Genomic DNA, 21,935 nt, shown 5'->3' on the forward strand with positions numbered 1-21,935 from the left:
AACTAGACCCAAAGCCAGCAGAAGGTAGGTGGTGATAAAGGCAGGTAGAATAAAGTAATCGACAAAACAGAGGTTGGAAAAGTAACAGAGAAAATCAACGAAAAGATCGAGTAAATTGACAAACCTTTAGCAGACCAGCAAGGAGAAAAAGAAGACACGAATAACTAAACTCAGAAGTGAACGTGGGAATTTCAACACCAGCCCTGGAGAGATAAGAAGGGTTCTAGGAGACCCTGTGGGCTAGCGCGCACCAACCAACTACAAGACTGGAGGAAACAGGCAAATACCTTGGAACATGCACATTGCCTACACTGACTCCACAAGAAATGGAAAATCTCAACAGATGTACACAAGTAACAACTGAACCAATCATCAGAAACCACCCAAAAAAGAAAAGTCCCGGACCCAATGGCTTGTGGTTGGATTCTACCAAATGTCTACACAATCGACAATAATCCTCCTCAACTTTTCAAACACTAAAGTGGAAGAAATACTTCCAAAGTGATTCTGACACCATTACCTTGAGAGCAATCTAGACAAACACACAGCTAGAAAAATCATAGACCAATACCCATTAGGAATTTAGATGAGGGAAAAGTCCTCAACAAAATTTAGCAAATCAAATCCATGACCACGTGGGGTTCATCCCAGGAGTACGAGAGTGCTTCCACGTAACATCAATCAATGTAAGACATCACGTTAATAGAACGAAGGAGAAAAACTCCATGATCATCTCAACTGATGGAGAAAGGCATTAGACAAAATCCAACAGCTTCTCATAAAATCTCAGAAAACTGGGAAAGATGGGAACATTTCTGAACACATGAAGGGTATTTATCAAACCCCACAGCTGACGTTGTGCTCCGTGGTGAGCAACTGAAATGCCTCCCCTAAGACCAGGAAAGAGATGAAGATGCTTTCCCTGCTGCTGTTCAAAATTCTACTGGAATTCCAGCCAGAGTAACAAGACAAGAAAAAGAATAAAAGGTTTCCCAAATGGAAAGAAGAGGTGAAACTCTCTCCATTCACAGATGATATGATCCTATATATAGAAGAATCCCAAAAAGTTCCCAAGAAAATCATTAGAGCTAATAAGTCAACTTAGAAAACCTGTAGGACACAATATAACAGTTTGTGGTTTTTCTATTTACCAGCAACTAACAATCCAGAAAGGAAACTAGGAACGTGCTGTGCACTTACTTGTGTCCCCCACCACTACCGCATTCACGTGTAGAAGTCTTCGTCCCCATTGTGCTGCTATTTGGGGGGTAATTAGGATTAGATGAGGTCATGAGGGGAAGGGTCCTCATAAGACCATAAGATGAGACAGAAGAGATCTTGCTCTGTCCCCACATTGCCCCCAGTGGAGGACACAGCAAGAAGGCAGATGGATGCAAGACAGAAGAGGGCCTTCACCAGAACCGGGCCACGCTGGTTCCCTGGTCTCAGAATTCCAGACTCCAGAAGAACACAACACAAACTTCTGTTGGGTAAGCCGCCAGTCATGCAGTGTGTTGTTACAGCAACCAGAGCTAAGACAGAAAGCAAATTCATTTATACTAGCACCTAAAGGAATTAAATACTTCCAAAGAGGTAAAAGACGTATCTGCCAAAAACGATGAAAACATCCCTGAAAGAAACTAAGGAAGACCTATATGAATGGGAAAACATCCATGTTCATGGATAGAAAGGCTTTAACATGTTCAACTGTACGTATTACCCAAAGTGATCTAAAGATTCAACACACCCACCTCAAAACTCCAACACCGTTTTTAGAAGAAATGGAAAAGCCAATCCTCAAATTCATGTGGAATTGCAAGGAGGCCCCAAGTAGCCACAACAATCTCAAAAAGGATTAATAAACTTGCAAGGCTCCTAGCTCCTGCCTCCGAAATTTTTCACAAAGCTACAGTTGTCAAATCAGTGTGGCCCTGGCATTACGACAGACACACAGACCAGTGGAATAGAAGAAAGACCCCAGAAGTACACTCTTCCGTAAATGGTGAAATGAGTTTTGACAAGGACGCCAAGATCACTCAATGGGAAAAGAACCACCTTTTCAACAACTGGTGCTGGGACATGGGATTTTCACACAGGATGGAACAAAGCTGTCCCCCTGCTTTATAGCATATACCAAAATTAACTCAGGTGGGGGGAAATCCTGAACACAAGAGGCGAAGCTATAAAACTCTTAGAAGAAAACACTGGAAAAATTCTTCATGACATTAGATTTGACAATGGCTCCGTGGATGTGACACCAAAACATAGGCAAAAAGAAAAAAAATATTTGAATTTCATCAAAATTAAGAACCTCTGTGCGTCAAAAGATACCACCAAGGGAGTGAAAAGGCAGTCAAACAAATGGGGAAAAAAATCTGCAAATCTTATGTCTGATAAGGGATTAATATCCAGAATGTGCAGAGAACTCTTTACAACTCAACAAAAAACAAACCAATTCAAAAAAGGGCAAGGAACTTGAAAAGACTTTCCCAAAGAAAATATGCAGATAGCCAAAATAAGCATATGAAAAGATGCTCTATCCTTAGTTGTAAGAGAAAAATCAAATCAAAACCACAATGAGGTACAGGGGCCCCTGGGGGGCTCAGTCAGTTAAACATCTGACTTCCGTTCTGACTTTGGTCCCCGCCAAACCTCCCAGAGCCTGTCTGTCCGCTGGCCTTGGAGGCATCGCTGGGCCCTGGACTGAGGGCTCAAGAAGCTGTGATCATGGGCTCCTGCGTGGTCTGAGCACGGACCTCTGTCTGCCAACGACTTGGACCTGCAGGCCTTCGTTTCGGAAGGATCCCGCTGAAAACTGCGGGTTTACAGGTAGGAGTGTGGCTTCCCTGGCAGACAGGAAAGGTGCTGGAAGCCCTGTGGGGAGCCGAGTCCTAGGGCTGGGAGTCTCCAGGATGGGCAGAGGACACTCGTGGTCAGCAGGTGAGTGGGACAGTCCTCACTGACCTGCACACACCCTCTCAAACTGGGTCTGGGCCCAGCTCTGCCAGCCTGAGGGGCTGGTGGACAGAGGGAGCCACACAGGGACGATGCATTTACCAAGGCCGCCCATGCTGGTGATGGGGTGGGCATGGGGTGGAGCCAGGCCAGGACGCCGGCTCTTCTGTGGTTTTCCTCAACTGTCTGAGCCTCCTGCTCTGTTCCAACCTCCTCCGTCCCTTCCTCTCTCCTGCTGGAGTTTTCTGGGTACGGGTCAGTGTTCTCTAGGGGAGGAGGGAGCGAGGGGTGGGGTTTTGCCCAGCTGGGATTTTGGAAATGCCCTTGTCCTTCGGGCCCCCACTCCGCTGGCCTTCACGTTCCCGGTTTCAAGAGCTCCCTGGGGTCTGCCTTTCCTTGGGATCTTGCCCACCCTTTCTGGGAGAGACCTGCCCCGCCGTGGCCCCACACAGCACACCTGCTTTTTCGCTTCTGTCTTGTTGATGATGCAGATGATCCGCTGTAGGACGTTCTTGGTTGTCCTCCTGCTGGCTGCGGAGGACAGGAACGGAAGCCAGGTGTTCCAGTAGTGCCTCACGGCCACCATCACCAGGGCGCTGCTCCTTGCAATGCCCCCAAACCTGAAAGGGAATTCCTGACCTGGCCAGGTGTAGACAGGGATGGACAGTGCAGCAGCAACCCGTGAGGCTCCCGGATTTACAGGGGAGGTGGAGGACTTGGGTGCCGTGAAATAGCCCTCCGTACGGGCGCTCCCTCCCTCCGATGGCCACACGGCCTGTGGGGACCTGCTCATGCCCAAGTGGGTGGGGGGGTAGGTGTCACCACAAAGGGTGAGATAGCCCTGGCCACGGGCCACCAAGGGAGAGCCGGCCTCAGCGGCAGTCCCCACTGAGCATCGTGCTCGTCAGCTCGTGGCACTGCAGTCGCCACTCGTCGCCCACGCGCAGCGTGCACCCCACACCACCAGCCCGGAGCGCGCCCGGCGTACTTGGCACTCTCTATGAAGGCCTTGGCGGCCGCCAGGCGCAGCTGCTTTCTCCCCTTCAGGTTCTCCATGATGCTCCTGCCCTGGACGCAGGCTGTGGCGCTCAGCATCTCCGCCACCAGTTCAGTCTCCACCCTGGAGACAGAGAAGGGCCTCAAATGCAGGACGGCCTTCAGGGGAGACAGGTGCTCTGCAGGAAGGCGAACGAGCCCTGGGGGCATCCACAGGAAACTCATGAAAGTCCCTAAGCCATAGCTCACTAGCTGAATCCGGTCAACCCACGGAACCTTGACAAAGAATCATGAACTGGTGTTGAAATGACTCACTCATGTCTCTGTCGTGCAGCAGCAGTGAGTGAGCACGACAAGCCTGTCTGCTGGGACCTGCCCTTGTAGGATGGCCAAGTGCCACCCAGAGTCATGGGCCCCATCCCGTGTGCCCCAGTGTGTCTGGTCCCAGGGGCAGTCCACTGTGTGCTGAGAGCCCAGTCCTATACGGTTTCAACTCAAAGCAACGTCAAGAATGCTGTGGGATCCCTTCTTCCTCAAGGTTTCCTATCTTAGCCAGACTGTGGGTTGTGCACATACAACACCACATACACTCAGAGGTCACCCCCTGTCCAGTGCTGGAGGGGAACAAATCCCTGAAACTCCACTTAGGGGGGTACTGGATTTATTCTAAGAGAAATATACTGGATCCCAGGTAGACTCCCTCCATGGGCCACCTGAGTCTATTTTTGAAGTGTCTCTGAAAACAGCTTCTAGTTGGGTCTGTCTTATTGGATCCAGTGGGGTGAACCTTGCAGTTTAACTGGAGAGCTCGTCTGCTTACATTTAGTGGATGCGTGGATGCAGTTGGGGTGGAATCTTCCACTTTGCTTTGCTGTCCTTTCGTCCCATATGTTCTTCCTTTCCTCCACTTTTTTGGGTTAATTGAATATTTTTTTGGCATTCCATTTTATCTCCTCTATTGGATTTTAGTTATACTTTTTAATTATTTTTAGGGACTTGCTCTAGAGATCACAACATACATTCTTAACTAGTCACAGTCTGTCTTGAATTAACATCTTATCATTTCACGGGTGACGTCCAAACTCTGAACAGTAAACTTCCGTGTACCTCATTCCTATTGTTTGTGCTATCGTGGTCATGCATCTTACTTCTACATTTATTTAATAATCCCACAATTCAATGTACTTTGGTTTTAAACAGGCAAGTGTCCTTTAAAGGACTGACGAACTGAAGGTGGGAGCCTTTCACGTTTGCTCACACTTTCACCACTACGGTGCTCTCCGCGGCTTCTTGGGCCAACTTTCCACCTGCTATCGTCTTCCTTTAGCCTGAAGAATTCCTTTTGGCATCTCTTCTAGCAATGGATTATTTTACCTTTAGTTTATCTTAAAACATCTTGATTTTGAGTTCATTTCCTGAAGGCTATTCTTGGACATGGAATTCTAGATTGACAGGTTTTGGGGGTTTTTTTCTGTGATTTTGTTGTTGTTGTTGTTTGTTTTGTTTTGTTTTTTAGCATTTAAAGCGTTAGGCAGTCTGCATTGTCTCTGCAGAGAAGTCTGCAGTTTTGACCTTGCTTTCCTGTACGTAGCGCATCTGTTTGCCTTCTGACTCCTTTCTAATGATTTCTCGTTACCTTTGGTCTGCAGCAATCTGACTACAGTGAACATGGTGTGGTTTTCTGTGTGTTGATCCTGCCTGGGGTCATTGAAAGTCTTGGATCTCTGGGTTGATGTTTTTAACTGAATTTGAGAAAATGTAAGTACATATATTTCTGCCTCCCTTTCTTGCCTCTGTCCTGAGACTCCCATTAGGTGTGTGTTGGGCCGCTTGATTCTGCCCTGCGTCCTGCTAAAGTGGTGTTCACTTTGCTTTTTTGTCTTTTCTCCCTGTGCTTTAGCTTCAGTGCTGTGTTGACCTGCTGTCAGAGCTACTACCACTTCCTCAGTGTTTGGACACTAAGCTCTCCCAGCAATGTTTGCAGAGACTATATTCGTCAGTCCTAGAGTTTCCACTTAGTTCATAACATTTTTCATTTCTTTGTTGAAATTCCCCCCTTGTACACTAGTTTTTCCACTAAAAATACATTCTTATATTTATAATAGTTGTTTTAAATTTTAAATTTGTTGTCTGCTAATTCCAAAATTTGTGTCATATCTGGGTCTGTTGACTGTTTCTAGTCAATTTTGTAAAGATCTATTTTTATTTCAGAGAGAGAAAATGTGGGCAAGAACAGGGGAGAGAGGCAGAGAGAGACAGAGGAGCAGACTTCCCACTGAGCAGGTAGCCCAATGTGGGGCTCAGTCCCCGGCCCTGAAAACAGATGCTTAACCCCACTGAGCCACACAGGCATCTGTTTCTATTCTATTGACTGTGTTTTCTCCCGGTATGGAAGGACATTTTCTCATTTTCCCATGTGTCTAGTAATTTTTTATCTTATGTTGGACACTTAAGGGCTATATTGTTGAGAGTACACTGGTGAGAGTGTGGGTGGTGTTGCCTTCCTTAAAAGGAAGGCTGGGTTTTCTTCTGACGGGCAGTTAATCTAGTGGCAGTTCCGCTTATCTTCTCAAGATCTGAGGGAGGCTTTTTAGGGCAAGTCTACAGTAGCCCTTATAGCCCTATTCTTAAGGTGTGATCTCTATGAATGCCTGGCAAGTTCAGTGAAGCCCCCCCTGACCCTTATTGGTCAATTCCACCATCTCTCTTGATCTTAGAGCCCACATGTCAGTGCCTGTGAGCACACGTGCTCTGTCCAGGAACCTCCTCCCTCACATCACACCCTGCAAATGCCTGCTGCCCAGGCAGCCCCCTGCACGGATCCCTGTTTCACTCCAGTATGTCTTCTGTCTGGGATCCACTCCTCAGCGCTGGCTAGGCCAGCCCTGCAACCCCACCTGGCAGAGAGCAAGTGTGAATGTGGAGCCAGCCCACTTTTATGTTCCCTCCTGCAAAAGTTTCTGCTTTGGACCATCTGTTGTCCAGTGCCCAAAAATGATTACTTCATGTATTTTGTTAAGTCTTACAGTTTTGTTTTGTTTTGTTTTTTTCACAGAACAAGACTATAATATCTGTTACTATACCATGGCCAGAAATGGTAGAAAAGGGACTTTCAAATTTATATAAAGACCCAACATTGATGATTATGTTAAATAAAAATGCTGAACAAAGTAGAAATGTCCCAAATACTCTTAGACTACTTCCTTTTAATCTATTTTCTGTCTATTTTAGGGATCCACATGAAATGTCTCATTAATGTATATTCGTTTACATTGATAGTGTGAATGTGAAAATTATTCTAGTAATTGAACACTTGGAGGTAAAAATAGGAGTTGATTAGCAACTGAAATTTTTCATTAAGAACTAAAAATTACATTTACTCTTCAATGTAAGTGCTCTTATAAAATTACTCTGTGACCAATCCCACAGTTTCTTCAAGTAATAGCAAAATGGAAAAATTAGCACAAAAATTTGAAATATGTGTAAGTAAAACAAATGAGCTATCTGCAGTGCACGCCGTGTGGCTGAGTGTGACCACGGATCCTGCCCAGGTTCAGGGTCCAGTGCTCTGAGTGACCAGAAAGATCATTACAAGTGTGGCACCTCTCACAGAACCGCGGCGCTCCCGTCTCTCTCTCCAGCCGCCTAGCGCCCAGTACCGCGCCCAGACACGGCCAGCACCGCGTGTGCTTGGACCTGCCGTCAGAACCGCCGTCAAACCCAGCGGCTGGGCAGGCAAGTCCACAGGGCGCAGTGACACCAGCTACCACTAGAGGGCAGCGACGTTCTACAAATGAGTTTTTGGAAGCTAATTTTTATCTTAGTAAAAGATTTGTCATTTTAAGGTAAAACTCAATTTAAAAATCACTGATGCAGAATGGCAAAGCCAGGGCCCATGTCCTTCATTACCTGGCCGCGTCCTCCTGACCAGCCTTCACCAGCAGCGAAGGACGTTTTAGCCCCACGGCAGGAGGACCAAGGCAGCAGCTCACCCAAACCAACTCCTACAACGTCTCCGCAGTGTCTCTTTTCAAAACAACTTCTGAATTTCTATCCAGGTGGCACCTGCACATGGCTGGGAAGAAGGGCCTCCTACCTGGCTCCCAGGGCTGCTCCCCGGAGGGAATGACTGCGACATACCTAGCCCTGGCCGCCAGCAGGCACATGCTGGTCTCCGGACCCTCGCCTCTCACTTGCTGCCCAGCGGACCGACGTCACACGTTCCCTGTGGAGCTCTGACAGCCATCCATGGGAGCTTAAGTCACTCAGACCCCCCCTTTGCCCTCTTCCCAACTTAGGAGTATCGTTGATTATAGCATGACTTTAATTCCCCTATTCATCATCTTTGTACCTTAAAATGTTACACCAGCTCCAGGTCTCATGGACCCTGAGCTGGTGACCCCCGACCGCTCACCTTCTCAAGCAAGGACGTTACCACAGCCATTCTCCTCCCTTCCAGATACTCCCCTGCCCTGCTAAAGTGTATCGTCAGGACTTCTACTTTTGTATTGTCAGACCTGATAACCACAAAGAGGTTTCCTTTGTCAAAACGTTAGTCCTAAAACTAAAATATCAGTGAACACCATGATAACGCAAATGTTTTCCACCGAGGAGTCAAGCTGTGTACGACTCTTGTGTCTTCTGGAGTTTCCAACTCGCTTTTCTCCATTGTATTATTTTCCTGTGGCACAACACGTCAGGTCCCCGTCTTCACTGCCCCGACTCGCCGGGCCGCCTCTGTCCCGCCGTCCTTTACACAGGTGGCTCTCTCAGCTGCCAGCACAGCTTGACAACTTTTCTGGGTTGAAACTATTATTTCCAACATCCCACATTTTTCTTTTTTGGTTTATTCCCTTGTTTTTCTGGAGCATATCCTTCAAGGAACTTTCTAAAAACAGGTGTGTGGCACATGTATATTCTAGGTCTCTGCCCATCTAAAAATGGCTTTCCATACCCAGACTTGACTGAAAGTTTGGATGAGTTAGAATTCTAGGTTTTTAAAATTATTTCCACCTAGAAAGCTCCATTTTTTCCTCCACCTTCCATTGATGGGTTCTCAGAAGCCTGCAGCCCTTCTGTCTCCTGCAACCTTGTTGGACACTGTCGGTGGTGACTCGGCGTGTCCACAGGGGCCACACGCGAGGGTCTCTTCTCTGCCCTGCTGCTCGTGGGTGGCAGGGCCATTCACGATGTAGGGTGTCTGCCCATCTCAAACTTCTTTCTCAAGGGCACGCTCTGCTCCTGCTACGGTTCCGAAAGTTAAACTCCCCACGTGTCTTCCGGCTTCTGTCACATTTTCTGTATGTCTGTCCATTTTCATGTATCTCCCATGACATTTCCTCACACTTCTTCTGAACCGAGCTTGTGCCCAGCAGAGCTCAATCCTGTGCAGCTCCCGTCCCACAGCAATGCTGTGCGTTAGCTCCAAGCGCTGCACCTTCCCGGTGTGCCAGAAGGTTTTTCTCGATGTTCTCCTCCGACCATCGTGCGATTGTGCATCCCAGTAACTCTCTCTCTTCAAGCCTGTGGCTAGGATGATGCTGGGGAGCTCTCGGGACAGGGCTTTGGCCCACCTGCTGCTGGATGGGCCCTCCTGGGGCCCCACGTCCTGTAGGCAGCCAGGTGCTCCGTGGAGGCCACCCAGGAGCCAGTGTGGGCGGAGTCTCCTTGCAGCCCTCAAGCCGTAGGGCCTGAGACCGTCCCTTGGTCCCCGTGTGTCTACCCCGTCCCCCGCTGGCTGCCCCAGGAGCGAGCTTCCTGTGCCCCTGTGTGGTCAGAGCTCCTCTTCACGTTGGGTCTCCTGCCTCGACCTGCCCCTTCCCCACACCAGGCCTCTGCCGTCCCATCTGAGGAGGGCAGGTCCTGGGGGCCTAGGCTGTCCCAACCCGGTCACCACGCTGTGGCCACCCCCAGGGTAGGGGTAGAATGGAAAGTCAGCGGCTGGAGTGTGTGAGCCTGTCTTCTGTTTGCGGGGCGGCGGGTTCTCAGAACGGGAGCTGCCCCCACGACGTCTGATTCTGGGGGAAACTATGTGAACTAACCAGATACGAGGGTTCCTAGTCCAATTCAGATGGTTTTCCCAGGACTTTCCAGAATCAGACCTTGTTCCTTGGGCCCAGGCCCTTGGAGTTGCCTCATGGGAGGGGGGCCTCTCCTGCCCCCAGCTGCCCCGCATTCCGGGAAGTCCCATCAGTCACCCTGCGCGGCGCCCGTCTTGGGGACGCACACTCACAGGGACCACGGCTGACTTCTGGAACTTGCCAGCGCGCTCCTGCTCACAGAGAGGGTGCCGTGCTCACGTCCGAGAGGCGGCGCCAGTGGTCTCTAGGAGCGTGGGCTTGTAGAGCCAGACGCTGGGGCCCCATCCCGGCTCTGCGCCTGCCGGCAGGGCCCATGAATCACCCTCGACCTGCCTCAGTTTCTCCCATCAACGTGGGAGCCGTGGTGCCTAGCAGAGAGCCGCTCCGGGGAGGGAGTGAGGCAGTGCCGCAGGGCCCTCGGGCGCACTGTGCCAGCCCCGTACTGAGGCCCTGGCCACGGGCTGGCCGGCGTCATGCAGACGTCTCGGTGGCTTTCACCTGTGGCCCCAAACGTGCATCAGGCGTGACTGACGAGGGCCGTGGAGCAGCTGACCTCTGGCAGACGCGTCCCCGTCCCCGTCCCCGGAATTTGGTGTGTGGGACAGACGGCTCCCAACGGCCTGCGGCAGTGGGCAGCCCACGACAGGGACGCAGTCCAAGCCCGGGGATGCGTAGCTCTCAGGCGCGGCTGGGGCTTGGCCTCGGAATGCCAGAATGGCTGCTTGGCCACCACGACTGTCTTCATGCGCTTGGGTCCGTGATTTCATCATTCCCAGAAAAGAGCCTGAAAAGAACCTCAAGGAAACCCGTCCTCACCGCAGAAGCTTTCACCCCGCAGCGGCGTGAGGCAGCTCGCACTCACGGGGCGGGAAGGCCTGGGGGCTGTGGCCAGCGCCGGCAGGGACCGCTGTCAGCCTGTGGCCTACTCAGGGACCCAGTCAGGGACCCAGTCAGAGCTCTGGGTCCATCGCGCAGCACATGACGCAGCCGGAAGCCCCTTCCTGCCTCTGTGCCCCTCACGTCGCAGCTGCTGAGGCTGGCAAGGGGTGGGTGTCTCGCTCGGTGAGCCCCGCCGGCCTTGCTCCTTGGCCCCGCACGCTGACGTGCGACACGGAGGCTCCACGGGACGTCCCTGCCCCCCCAGCCACCGGGAAATGAGCGTCACCGGGACAGCGAGTCAGGTCAGGAGGGCACTCACGGGTCGCACGCCCGCAGGTGTCTGATGCCCATCTGGGTGGCCTTCTGCGAGCAGAGCATGGTGAGCTCGTAGTCGTGCGCCGCGTGGGCGAAGTGTGTGAGCCGCGTCAGCGTCTGCAGCTCCACCAGCGGGTCGGACCAGCTGCACTCGGACGCCATCCTCACCAGCTTCAGGGCAGGGGAAGGCACGTCCGTGAGCACGGCTATGTGCCCGGCACCGAGCGCGAGGAGGCACTGGGGGGAGCTCCCACACGGGCCCAAACCGGGTGCCCCGCACCCCGGTGTAGAGTGCTGTGGCAAGGACAGGGTCACACCCCGGGGCACCAGTCTGCCCCTCAGGCGAGGCCCCTGACCCTGGCTCCACGTTGGAGCCACAGGTTCCAATGAGCGGCCTCGGGTCAGGGGACTCCTACCTGGGCCAGGGGGGGCACGGTGAAGTCCATGAGGCCCAGCCCGTTGCAGGAGTACATCTCCAGAGCGACGAGGACCTGCATCACTGAGTTGATGTCCTCGTTGGGACTCTGGGGGAAGGAAGCATAAGCATCTTCAGCCCAGGGGTGCCGGGACACGCCGGGACACAGCAGCACAGCGGCAACGACCAGAGCCACCGGAGGGTCTCTCCAAGATCCGTGTTCAGCCACCAGCAGGCAGGAGGGCTGGGCCGTGGCCGGGTGCGGCTCCAACTGCTCAGCAGCCCAGGGTCCGAGTCTGTGGGAAGAGAGGCTGCAGGCCCCCGCCCCACTCCCACAGTCTCAGGTTCACAGCTCGGTGGCTCCCTCTGGCGTGGGTGCACCTCCAGGTAAGACCACAGAACTAAAGACAGGATGTTGTGGCCCACAGCAGTGACCTCACTGGGGACAGACCTTCCCAGAGGGCAGGGCTCCTCTACAGCATGAGGGAGGCCGCCCCACGCGCCCCTGTCCCGTGGGGGAAATTTCAGCAGGATGCTCCTACCCAGCAGGTCCGGGCGCATGGGGACCAGCCCCTTCAAGCCCCCGCCCCACCCCCGACCCTGGCCCGCGCCCCACGGCCACGGCACCTGCTCATCCACGCCCAGCCGCGGCCCGACCTGCTGCTGCAGCAACTGCTTCCCCTTCACCCAGGCGGCGACGAGCTGCTGCTGGGCACTGGTGGGCACCACCTCCTCGGGCACAGACCCGTCCGTCAGGCTCAGGGCAAACTCGCAGACCTAAAGCGGACAGGTCCTTGCTCACCGGGCCCAGACGTTACAGGGAAGCCCGAGCCAAGACCCAAATGATTTAAAAACAAGTGGACGTGGCTCCTGGTCAGGCCGCATCCATGGCTGAAGCAGACACCAGTCCCAACGCTGGTGGCCGGACCCCCCTCCACCCGGGGGCCCGGAGCGTCCCCAGAACATCCAGGGCTCTGCATGTTCCCCTCCTTGCCCGCACCCTGCTTCCAGCTCCTAGCTGCTCTGCCACCTGTCACCTCCGCTAACGGGTGCGGGTCCCCCGGCCTCGCGTGGGGTGCTTCTACCTCCACGGCGGTCCTGACTTCAGAGCTGGCCACCGAGTCCAGTGGGACGTGAAACAGGTTTGAGCGCACGGGTCTTTTCGATTTCTCTGGCACGTGGGCTGGAATCCACTTAATGATCAGGCCTCGGGCCAGTGTGTTACAGAGCATGGCCAGCACGGTGGGGTGTCTGCAAAGCAACGTGCCGGCGGTGAGGGTGCGGCCGCTCACACAGAGGCAGACGTGGGGCCTCAGGAGACGCGGGCACCTCAGGAGTCCCGGCTCCCATCTCACGGGACCAAACGACAGGCGCTCATGGTTCCAGCCCTAGGCCATCGGGCTGTTCTCAGACCGTCCAGGGGACGCTGGCTATGACGAGGGCCACACTGGAGACACTTCAGTCCCCCACTGCAGGTGGCCTTCGCACTGAAAGGGCCCCCCCCATGCCAGGTGGGTGGGCTCCTCAGGGCTGGGACATCTGTCCAACCGGCCCAGTCGTGGCTCAGATTAGAATTGTTGAAATGGCCTCCCCGTGTCAAGAATCAGGGACTCAAAGTCTGCTCCCCGTCCACAACAGCAATCTGCAGGAGAGCGGCCGAGAGGGGAGAGGTGGGTGTCCACGGGATCCCAGTGGGCGCTCGAGTCGGAGGGGCGTCCCAGGGCCTGCTGAGCAGCTCTGGGTCTCAAGGCCCACTTTTGTCACTTGTCACTTAAAAAACCCACACATGCTGCCGCGTCCGGACCCACAGCAACGTCTCTACCTCAGCCTCCAATGCGAAACTCTGACGTCTCATTGCTCCAACCAAAAGCCAAACCAACAACAAGAAAAGAGAGTTCGGAAGCGTCATCCCCGTCAGAAAACTCTGACCAGACCTGATGCTTTCCAGTGTCTCGTTTTAGCTCCTCGTTCACGTCCGGCTGGACAAGAAATCACAGGCACAGATCCTACCCCTCTCCGACCCTCTCCGAAACCAGCACGAGACTCCTAGATGGAGTTGCTCTTTCCGTCCACTCTCCCAGGGGACTCGGGTCTCAGCAAATGTTCCTTAAAATCCTTCAGTTTGGAAAACAGTGAGGCGGGCGGGATTCTGCACGGGGCGCTGTGGGGGCAGGGGTGAGCCTCTGCTCGGGGCGCGCAGCTCGGAGACAGAGCCTGCGGTGGCTTGAGCAGCCCTCAGGTTTCCCCGTGTCCCCATCACCGCCACCACCAGCCAACCGCAGCCCCGCCGCTCACTGGAAGGACGGCACGGACCATGGGGGCGGGTCTCGGGGCACCCGCCCCACAACAGACCCACATGTGACCCCAGAGTTGCCAGGCCTGAATCGAAGTCTCAGGGCATCAGGAGGGAGACAGCCCTGGAGGTCAGGAGTGCATGAAGCATCCACAGGCCACACCTACCCGCTGTGGCCCATGGCCTTGACAATGCTCAGGAGGTGGTCCAAGGTGTCCACGAGCTCCCTCTGCCTCCCGGCCACAATGAGGTGGTAGTTGTGGTTCAGGACGTAGACCACCGCGTTCTGCACGATCCAGCCCTCCTGGAGCTCTCGTCCGATCTCGGCGGACCGCAGCCAGCTGTTCATGGCACTCTGCGACAGACCCTCAATCCAGGTCCTGCGGACACCACAGCCCCCCGAACCCTTGCTCAGACGGCGTCACAGACGCAAACACAACACCTGCTGACGGCCCAGCTCCCCGCGGCATCTGGGGTCACAAAGGTGCCCCTGCCGGGGCTGCCTGCTGGAACCCACCGTGTTCCCTCCCGGGGCGCTGCTCTGCCCAGCATATCCCGTCCCCCAGTTGGACGTCCTCCCTCGGCACTGAGTTCCCAAATCACACCCCTACTCTGCCTCAAACCTCGGTCTGGGCCACCAGCCGCCCCTCGCCCTCTGCGGGACGGCCCGTTCTCTTGGACCTATGGTCCCAACGCCTTAGGGTAAGGGGCCAAATGGCAAGTACCCTAGGCTTTGTTTTTTTTTTTTTTTAAGATTTTATTTATTTATTTGACAGAGAGAAATCACAAGTAGGCAGAGAGGCAGGCAGAGAGAGAGAGAGAGGGAAGCAGGATCCCTGATGAGCAGAGAGCCCGATGCGGGGCTCGATCCCAGGACCCTGGGATCATGACCTGAGCCGAAGGCAGCGGCTTAACCCACTGAGCCACCCAGGCGCCCCAGTACCCTAGGCTTTGTAAGCCGTGGAGTCTCTGTTGCCCATTTTTCTCTATTTTACTTCACAGACTTTTAATACGTCAAAACCACTCAGCACGTGGGCTGCACAGAAGCATTCGTGGGTTGGGTGTGGCCCGGGCCGTGGCATACTGAGCCTCCTCCGCACAGGGAGGCCCCTGCCACGTGGCAGCAGGCTCCCGAGGACGGGGCCCTGGGCTGTGCTCCGTGGGACACCCCCCAGGACTGAGGCAAAGACGCCGACCACGTAACAAACACCAAGACAAACGTTCCGAACGCTAAACGCGGGGGCCGCCCTCCACAGGAGTCTGTTCACTGGGTGGAACCTGCGGGGGAGGGGCTCACCGGCCCCCCAGTGAGGGAGAAGTGTCGCGGCTCCTGCGAGACGCATGGACGCCCACTAGGTAACACGTTCTCTTGCAGGAATACTCAGCTTTAGATTAAACGTGACTAAAACCCACCACCGTTAAACCCGCACCGCGAACTACGAATGCTTCTGTGGCCGCAGCTCATGTGGCACATCTTCTGGGCTGTTGTACACAAAATGTTCCTTCCTGTCCACGTGCACCATGACTGGGGCCCAGACGCCATAGGCAGAGCTGACCACAGCTCCTCCCGTGAGCAGAGCCGCTCCCCTCCGCACTCCTACCCGTCTCTGGTAACACACCGACCGGGAGGAGCCACATGTGTCACGCAACACAAGCAACGGCCCGGGTCTGGGCACAGACACCCCGAGTCTGGGCCCTGCCGCCCTCGGCCACCCAGCCCACACTCCGTGGCCAAGCCGTGCCCGCAGCTGCGGGGGTCGCCTGGGCCCCGTCGGGCCACCTACTGGTACGTGATCCACTGCGCGTTGTCCTCCGGGGACTCGACCGTGTAGCCGGCCGAGTGCTGGCTCAGGTCCTCTGGGGGGCGGGGACGGTTGTTCAGCTCCACACCCTCCGAGCGCAGCAAGTGCACCGTGGCCTGCGAAGGAAGCGTGCGGCACGAGCGGTCACAGGCGAGGGCTCCGGGCGCCAGGGGGGACGCACAGTCAGGCCTGAGGGGGGCAGACCCTGTGATGAACCCGTGGTCTTCTAGAGGGTCCTCCCCACCCCCCATCTGCCCCACGTCCCCCACGCATACGGCGTCTCAGGAAGAGGAGGCCCCGTTCTAGGACCACCGTCCCGGTCACGTCATCCCTCGGACGTCACTTCTGAGCGTCTGCCCCCCAGTCACCCCACGAGTGTGCACAGACACTGGTGGCTGCTGAGGGCACTGGCACGGGCGGAGGGGCCGCACACAGGGGTGGGGTCGGGACGCTCCTGCTCCCACCGGCTGTCAGCTCCCCTGCACCAGGCTCTGCCCCAGGCATCCCCGTGTCCCCAGCTCATGGCCCAGACACAATCATCCAGTGAGGGCTCCAGCCACATCCCCCACTGACCCCAAGAGGAACAGGCCAAGGTGGTCCCGAGAACGATGACGCTATGGAACGTCAGCAGGGACGCCGCCCTGGGAGGAGGGGCAGGCGATGCGGTGGAGACCGCGGTCCCGGCCCGGCGCCGACCCTGGGGTCTGCATGTGCTCACTGCGGGACACACCAGTGAACCCCAGAGGGTCCAGCCCTGCTCCGGCGCGAGCAGAGGGAACGCACAGCTCACGCAGAGCGCCGTTGAGGGGACGCCCCAAGAGCGCAGCCATCGCCTCCGTGCCTACGAAACGGCCACAGACGCAGAAAGGGCTTCCACGGAAGGACATGGATTGACACAAGATTGTGACCCATCTGTGAACCCGGGGAGGCGCCCCTCCTCTGCACGGTGCTTCGGGAGCCAGTCGGGGGGGTGGAGTGCGCAGCCCAAGCCGCGGGGCAGGGCCGCACCTCCGCGCTGATGAAGCCCACTTCCGCAAAGGTGCGCAGTAGGCTGGGGCTCGCCTGCCTCTGCAGGGTGACCTCCGACGGGCCCCCGGTGTCCTGGGCCGGGCTGTCTCCACCCCTCCTCTTCTTTCCTGAGGGAGAATGCGACGCTGGAGCTCTGTTCGGACATGCTCGTCTTTACTAGCAAACAACATACAGGGATTCCCGGCCGGAAGGGGCCGGAGGAAACCCCTCATGGGTGGGCCCCCCGGGGAGGTGGTAAAGCCCCCCCCCACCGACAATGCGTTCCTGGCCTGGCTCACGCAGTCTCGCCTCTCGAGAAGCCCCGCCCCCCAAGCCTGCGGCACCCACGTCCCCGACCACGTGGGACCCCTGGCACGTCCCTGTGTCCTAAGTGTCCCCTAGACCAGAGCTGCTGCAGGGAGCCGTCCCCACACTCCTGAGAAGCCCACCGGCCCAGATCGGCCCCCACCTTCACATCGCCCCTGCCCTCCGGCCCGACGGGTCCCCGTGAGCTGGGGTCCAGCATGGGCGCACCGACCTGGACCCCGGCCTCTGGCGGGAGCCCGTCCCACTGAGCACCATGCGGACAGCCCCTGCCCAGCCACTGCCCGCGGCTCCGAGGCACTGGGCCCGGGTACCTTTCTTCTGCCGCGCCAGCTTCTTCACCTTGACGTTGTCATACAGGAGGCAGAAGCGGCTCGCCGCCCGGCAGACATCCCACACGCCTTGCTTCCGGGACACTTTGGCGAGCTCCGCCCAGATCTGGATTCTGCTCACCGGACGGGAGGAGGTGGACACGTGAGCAGGGGCGACATCAGGACCCCCCAGCGCGGGGGTGCGCCCGGTGGACCCACGATGGGGCGGCGGGTGCCCCACGTGCTTCCCTCAGGACCATCTGCCCCACAGATGCATCCCGACAGCCTGGCCCAGCCGGTGCCCGCGCCCGCGCCACGTCACCCACCTCTCCTTGTCGTTCTCGGTCCCCAGACGCCGCAGGTGCCCAGCGGCTTTGTCCACGCTGACCATGTGGTGCCGTGCCTTTGCAAACAGGTAGGTGAAGCGGCCCCTGACTTTCCCCATGGACACTGAGGGTAGACGGGGAGATGCCAGGCTCACGTCACAATGTTCGGGGACCACAGGACTGGGAGGAGCTCTGTCTCTGTCCTGGGGACCCTGCGCCATGAGCACAGCCACCGTGCCCAGCAGCCTGGGCTCCGCGGTCTGGGGGGGCTCTCCCTCACACCGGCCCCTGCCCAACCACCCCCCAACCCTGCGGTCTGCTGGGTGGTGGGCCGTGCCCAGTGGCACAGGGCGTGTGCACGTGCTGCCCCCTCACAGCCAACAGGCCAGCCACCGCTGGCAGCCGGCCCGAGGAGCCCCTTGAAGGCCTCACCAGGCTGGGCCATGGGGCCCTCTTCAGCTGGGTCACTGGCAGGCCGGCAGCACGCTGGCTCATCGGAGCTGTCAGGACCGCCAACATAGCCCCACACTGGCCGGGGCAAGGTGGAAACCCAAGGTGGCACCACCAGGCCCCGGAGAAGCCTGAGGCCAACAGAAGGCCACGTCCTAAGAGCAGTCCTCTCCCCAGCGCTGGGGCATGCCAGCCGCGGGGGCAGAGCCTTGGGTGGGCTCCCTAGTCAGGCACAAACCTGCCATCCACAGGATGTGACGCACTGGGCACGTCAGTGATGCGAGCAGAACTATGCGATGAAGCCCTAACCCCAGGACCCTAGTGACCTTATTTGTGTCTTTACAGGGGCAATCCAGTTAAAATGAGATCGTGAGGCCGGCCCTAATCTGTTATGACAGATGTCCTTAAAAGGGAGGAACTCTGGAGCCAGAGAAGCAGGTACAGAGGGAAGATGGTGAGAAGACACAGAGAAGACGGCCGTCTGCACGCCAAAGGGGGCTGAAGCCACCCTCCGCCCAGCCCCGGGGGCAGCTCCTAGCCCTGCTGACCCCTCGTCAGGAGCCCTGGCCTCCAGCGCATGATGGTCAGTCCTGCCATGAATGAGGTCCTGGGGGACAGCGGCCGAGCTGAGACCCAGACCGCACGCATGTCAAGGCTGGGACGGGCGGGTTCAGGCCTTGGGTGGGGCGCAGCCTGGTCCCCACGTGCTGGGCGGGGGCAGTCAGTCCGTGGACGGCAGGGGGCTAAGGGCGGCTCCTGAACAGAAACACGCTGGGCTCCACGGGCGAGGCAGCGCGTACCTTTGGCCTCGTTCTCGCTGTCGAGCACAACTTGGAAGGTGTCTGGGGCCAGCGCCAGGCCCGCGTTCACCAGGAGGGCCCGCTTCCTCCTGACGCTGTCTTTGGGGACAGCCTTCTTCGCCTGCAGCGGGAAGACACGGCGTGACAGGCGGGCTACCACATCACCTGAACGGACCCTGTCCCAGGCTGCTCGGCCAGCCCCGTCCCTGGGCAGCCCCACGGAGCCCGGGTCGGCACCTGCTCAATGGCCATGATGGCCTTGTCCTCGGCACGCTCGGGGCACTGGTACAGCATGGTGCACAGGCACAGCCGGTTCAAGGCCCTGGTGAGTGTGTCCTGGTAGAGGCCGAGGCTGTCCAGGAGTACAGCCTTCTGCAGGTGCTGGATGGCCGGCTCCAGCCGGTCCTCGTCCTCCTCAATGTGCGCCATCTCCATGTGCACTTGACAGCGGAGCAGGACCATGAGGCTGGGAAGGACAGCACGGTGTGACGCAGGCCTGGGCGCGCTGACCTGCCGTGAGACCCCCCTGGAGCCTGGGCTTCCCAGCGTGCTTCGGCTCCTGCCGGCTTTGCGGGGAGGCCTCGTTTGGGGACAAGCAGGGAGGCCCTTGCAGGGTAGCTGTAGCGCCTGGGCTCTGGGGCTGAGGAGCAGCAGGTCAGTGGACGGGGAACTGTGCGGTGGGACCTGCTGGGTAGGGGCTCAGCAGACACGGGGGGCTCGTGACGCTGCCGCTACCGCCTACGGTCGTCAGAACCGTCCCACCTGCGTGCCCGCTGCTGCCTGCTGCCGCGACAGAAGTCTGCTATTTGCCTCCCGGGATGGGGCCCTGCTCTGGTCTCAGCAGCTCAGGGACACCCCCCAAGGGCCCTGCCCCCTGCCTGGCTGCTGCTCTGCCAGTGTCTGCACGTGCCACGGAAGTGTCCTCGGAGCTTTTCCATCACCAAGAGGCGGAGACCCACATCACAGCCACCACCTGGGACACCAGCATCAACAAATCCCACAGATTCGGCCGAACACAAGCTCTGCAGGACCCGTGAGCTGACTGAGCGCAGACAGAGGTGCAAATGCCATGTGATGCGGCTGTGACCTTGGGGACACGGAGGCAAGGAATGCCTGTGGCTTCACCCACGCCCGTGAGGGTCCCTGGTTGGTGCGGGACTGAGGTTCCTGCTCTTCATCAGGGAACCAGGTTCTGCAGACCCTGCCCAGAATGCGCCACGGTTTGGGACAAGCCCTGCCCTGAATCGTGCTCCTCTGGGCAACAGGAGCCCGGACCCCCAGCGGGAGACCCGACCAGGGCTGACTCCGCACAGGGCGCTATGCAGAGGGACAGTCAGGAACAGTCCGGCAGAGCATGGGGCCAAGGAGGTGCCATCGCAGTGCAGCCTGGGCAGCCACAGCCACAGGCGGGACAGGGTGAGGGGCTCCGCGGGGCCGGAGACTGGACGTGCAGCGGCCTGTGCGCCCCCAACTGCAGTTAACTCAGCAAGAACGGACGCTTCTCCGGACAAGACGGCAGAAGGCAGCGCCTGGTGGCACATCCCCCCAGTGTCCAGCACACAAGGAACACGAGACGCGCGAGGAAAGGGGAAAAATGTGACCCACAGTCCGGAGAGGGCAAGGGCCAGGCATTGGGTTTGCCAGATAAATCCTTCAATGCAGATATTAAAATGCAAATATAAATGTATTTTAAAAACCTGAAGGAAGACAATATTAAGGACGGAACAGATACGGACTCTCGGGAGAGGAGAACCCGCAGGAACAGAGACACCAGAGCTCGGAACCAGAACATGCGACGTTGGAAAGCAAACGAGCCAGCCACAGCCTAGACATCATGCATTGGAGGGACAGACTGAGGTAGATTTTTAAAATGAGCAGAGGCTTGGGACTTGGGGGCCATGTCCAGGGCACGTGCGAAGCTCAAGTCCCAGGAGGCAGAGAGGGAGGACGAACGGTGACAGCTAATACTTCCTGGTGAGAGGCCCGGTCCCATGTCTGCGCATCTCAGCAGACCCAACGAGGAGCGTTAAAGGCTCAGGGGTACCGCAGTCAGAACTCTGAAAACAGCAAGGAGCAGAGGGACGTACGGCGAAGGGCTCGACCCCACTGAAAACAGTGCACATTTTTATCAGGAATCTGGATGGCCAGAAGAACTAGAACAGCCTGGTCAAGGTGTTCAAAGAAGAAAATACCTGGAAACCCAGAACCCAACAGCCAGCAACGACAGTCTTCAAAGAGGAGAGTGAGGGAAAGTCATCTCAGACCAACAAGGGTGCATCGCCAGCAGGGAACCGGGATGTGTAGGAAGGAAAGAGCCAGTGGGATCAGCGGAGTAGGTAAACGTGAGAAACTACCGTTTTCCTCCGTCATTTTCTTAAAACCAAGCAAGCAAACAAACAAACAAATCCACGGGCTGTGAGACCAGATGGCAGCTCCGCGAGGGGAGGGAGATCTGTTTATGCCTGAGCCACATCGCACTACGTCCAGACGTGAAACCCACGAGCAGGCAGCACAAAGGCAGCGGGTGCAGGAAGTGGGGAGGGGCGCCGCAGAGCTCTACCGTCAGGACGTGGGGAGGGGTGCGCGAGTGGCCCACACGGACCTTGCTGCCTGAGGACCTGCATTACTGGCCCTTGAGCAGCCCTCCGCCCTGGGAGGGAGGGTGGAGAAACGAGCCAGCGAAGGAAGTGGAGCCGAATTCTAAACATCAACCTCAAGGAAGGCAGGGAAGGAGCAGCCAGAAGCCGAAGGGACGAGCAGAAAGAAATGAGGTCAAGACAAGCTCAATGCGACACCAAACACAGAGGGACTAGAGCTCCAGGCACCACAGATGGTCCCAGTAGATGAAAGGAAGATGGGTGGATGCTGCCCACCAGATGCGTGCCTCACAGCACCTCCCGCCTCTCTTCTCCCTGCTTTTCTATCTTCCCAGCACTTAACACAGCCGGCCTGCTGAAGGAGTGCAGGTGCAGGTGTGGGTG

General features: G+C 56.9%; 1 protein-coding gene across 1 annotated transcript in view; it reads right to left on the reverse strand.

Annotated features, from left to right (window-relative positions):
* The window catches only part of LOC111145045 (cilia and flagella associated protein 46), a 91,240-nt gene that overhangs the window by 46,628 nt on the left and 22,677 nt on the right, over positions 1 to 21,935 (reverse strand). The window contains exons 12-24 of the mRNA XM_022499658.1: positions 19,192 to 19,420; positions 18,955 to 19,075; positions 17,705 to 17,828; positions 17,382 to 17,512; positions 16,744 to 16,871; positions 15,718 to 15,851; positions 14,101 to 14,313; positions 12,726 to 12,891; positions 12,268 to 12,417; positions 11,642 to 11,749; positions 11,230 to 11,396; positions 3,944 to 4,075; positions 3,413 to 3,575 (exon numbers count right to left, since the gene is read on the reverse strand). Coding sequence (XP_022355366.1) covers positions 3,413 to 3,575; positions 3,944 to 4,075; positions 11,230 to 11,396; positions 11,642 to 11,749; positions 12,268 to 12,417; positions 12,726 to 12,891; positions 14,101 to 14,313; positions 15,718 to 15,851; positions 16,744 to 16,871; positions 17,382 to 17,512; positions 17,705 to 17,828; positions 18,955 to 19,075; positions 19,192 to 19,420 — 1,966 coding nt within the window. The remainder of the gene's footprint in view (positions 1 to 3,412; positions 3,576 to 3,943; positions 4,076 to 11,229; positions 11,397 to 11,641; positions 11,750 to 12,267; positions 12,418 to 12,725; positions 12,892 to 14,100; positions 14,314 to 15,717; positions 15,852 to 16,743; positions 16,872 to 17,381; positions 17,513 to 17,704; positions 17,829 to 18,954; positions 19,076 to 19,191; positions 19,421 to 21,935) is intronic.

This window comes from Enhydra lutris, unplaced genomic scaffold (assembly GCF_002288905.1).
Source record: "Enhydra lutris kenyoni isolate GAN:26980312 unplaced genomic scaffold, ASM228890v2 scaffoldscaffold12, whole genome shotgun sequence".
NCBI classification, from domain to species: Eukaryota; Metazoa; Chordata; class Mammalia; order Carnivora; family Mustelidae; genus Enhydra; species Enhydra lutris.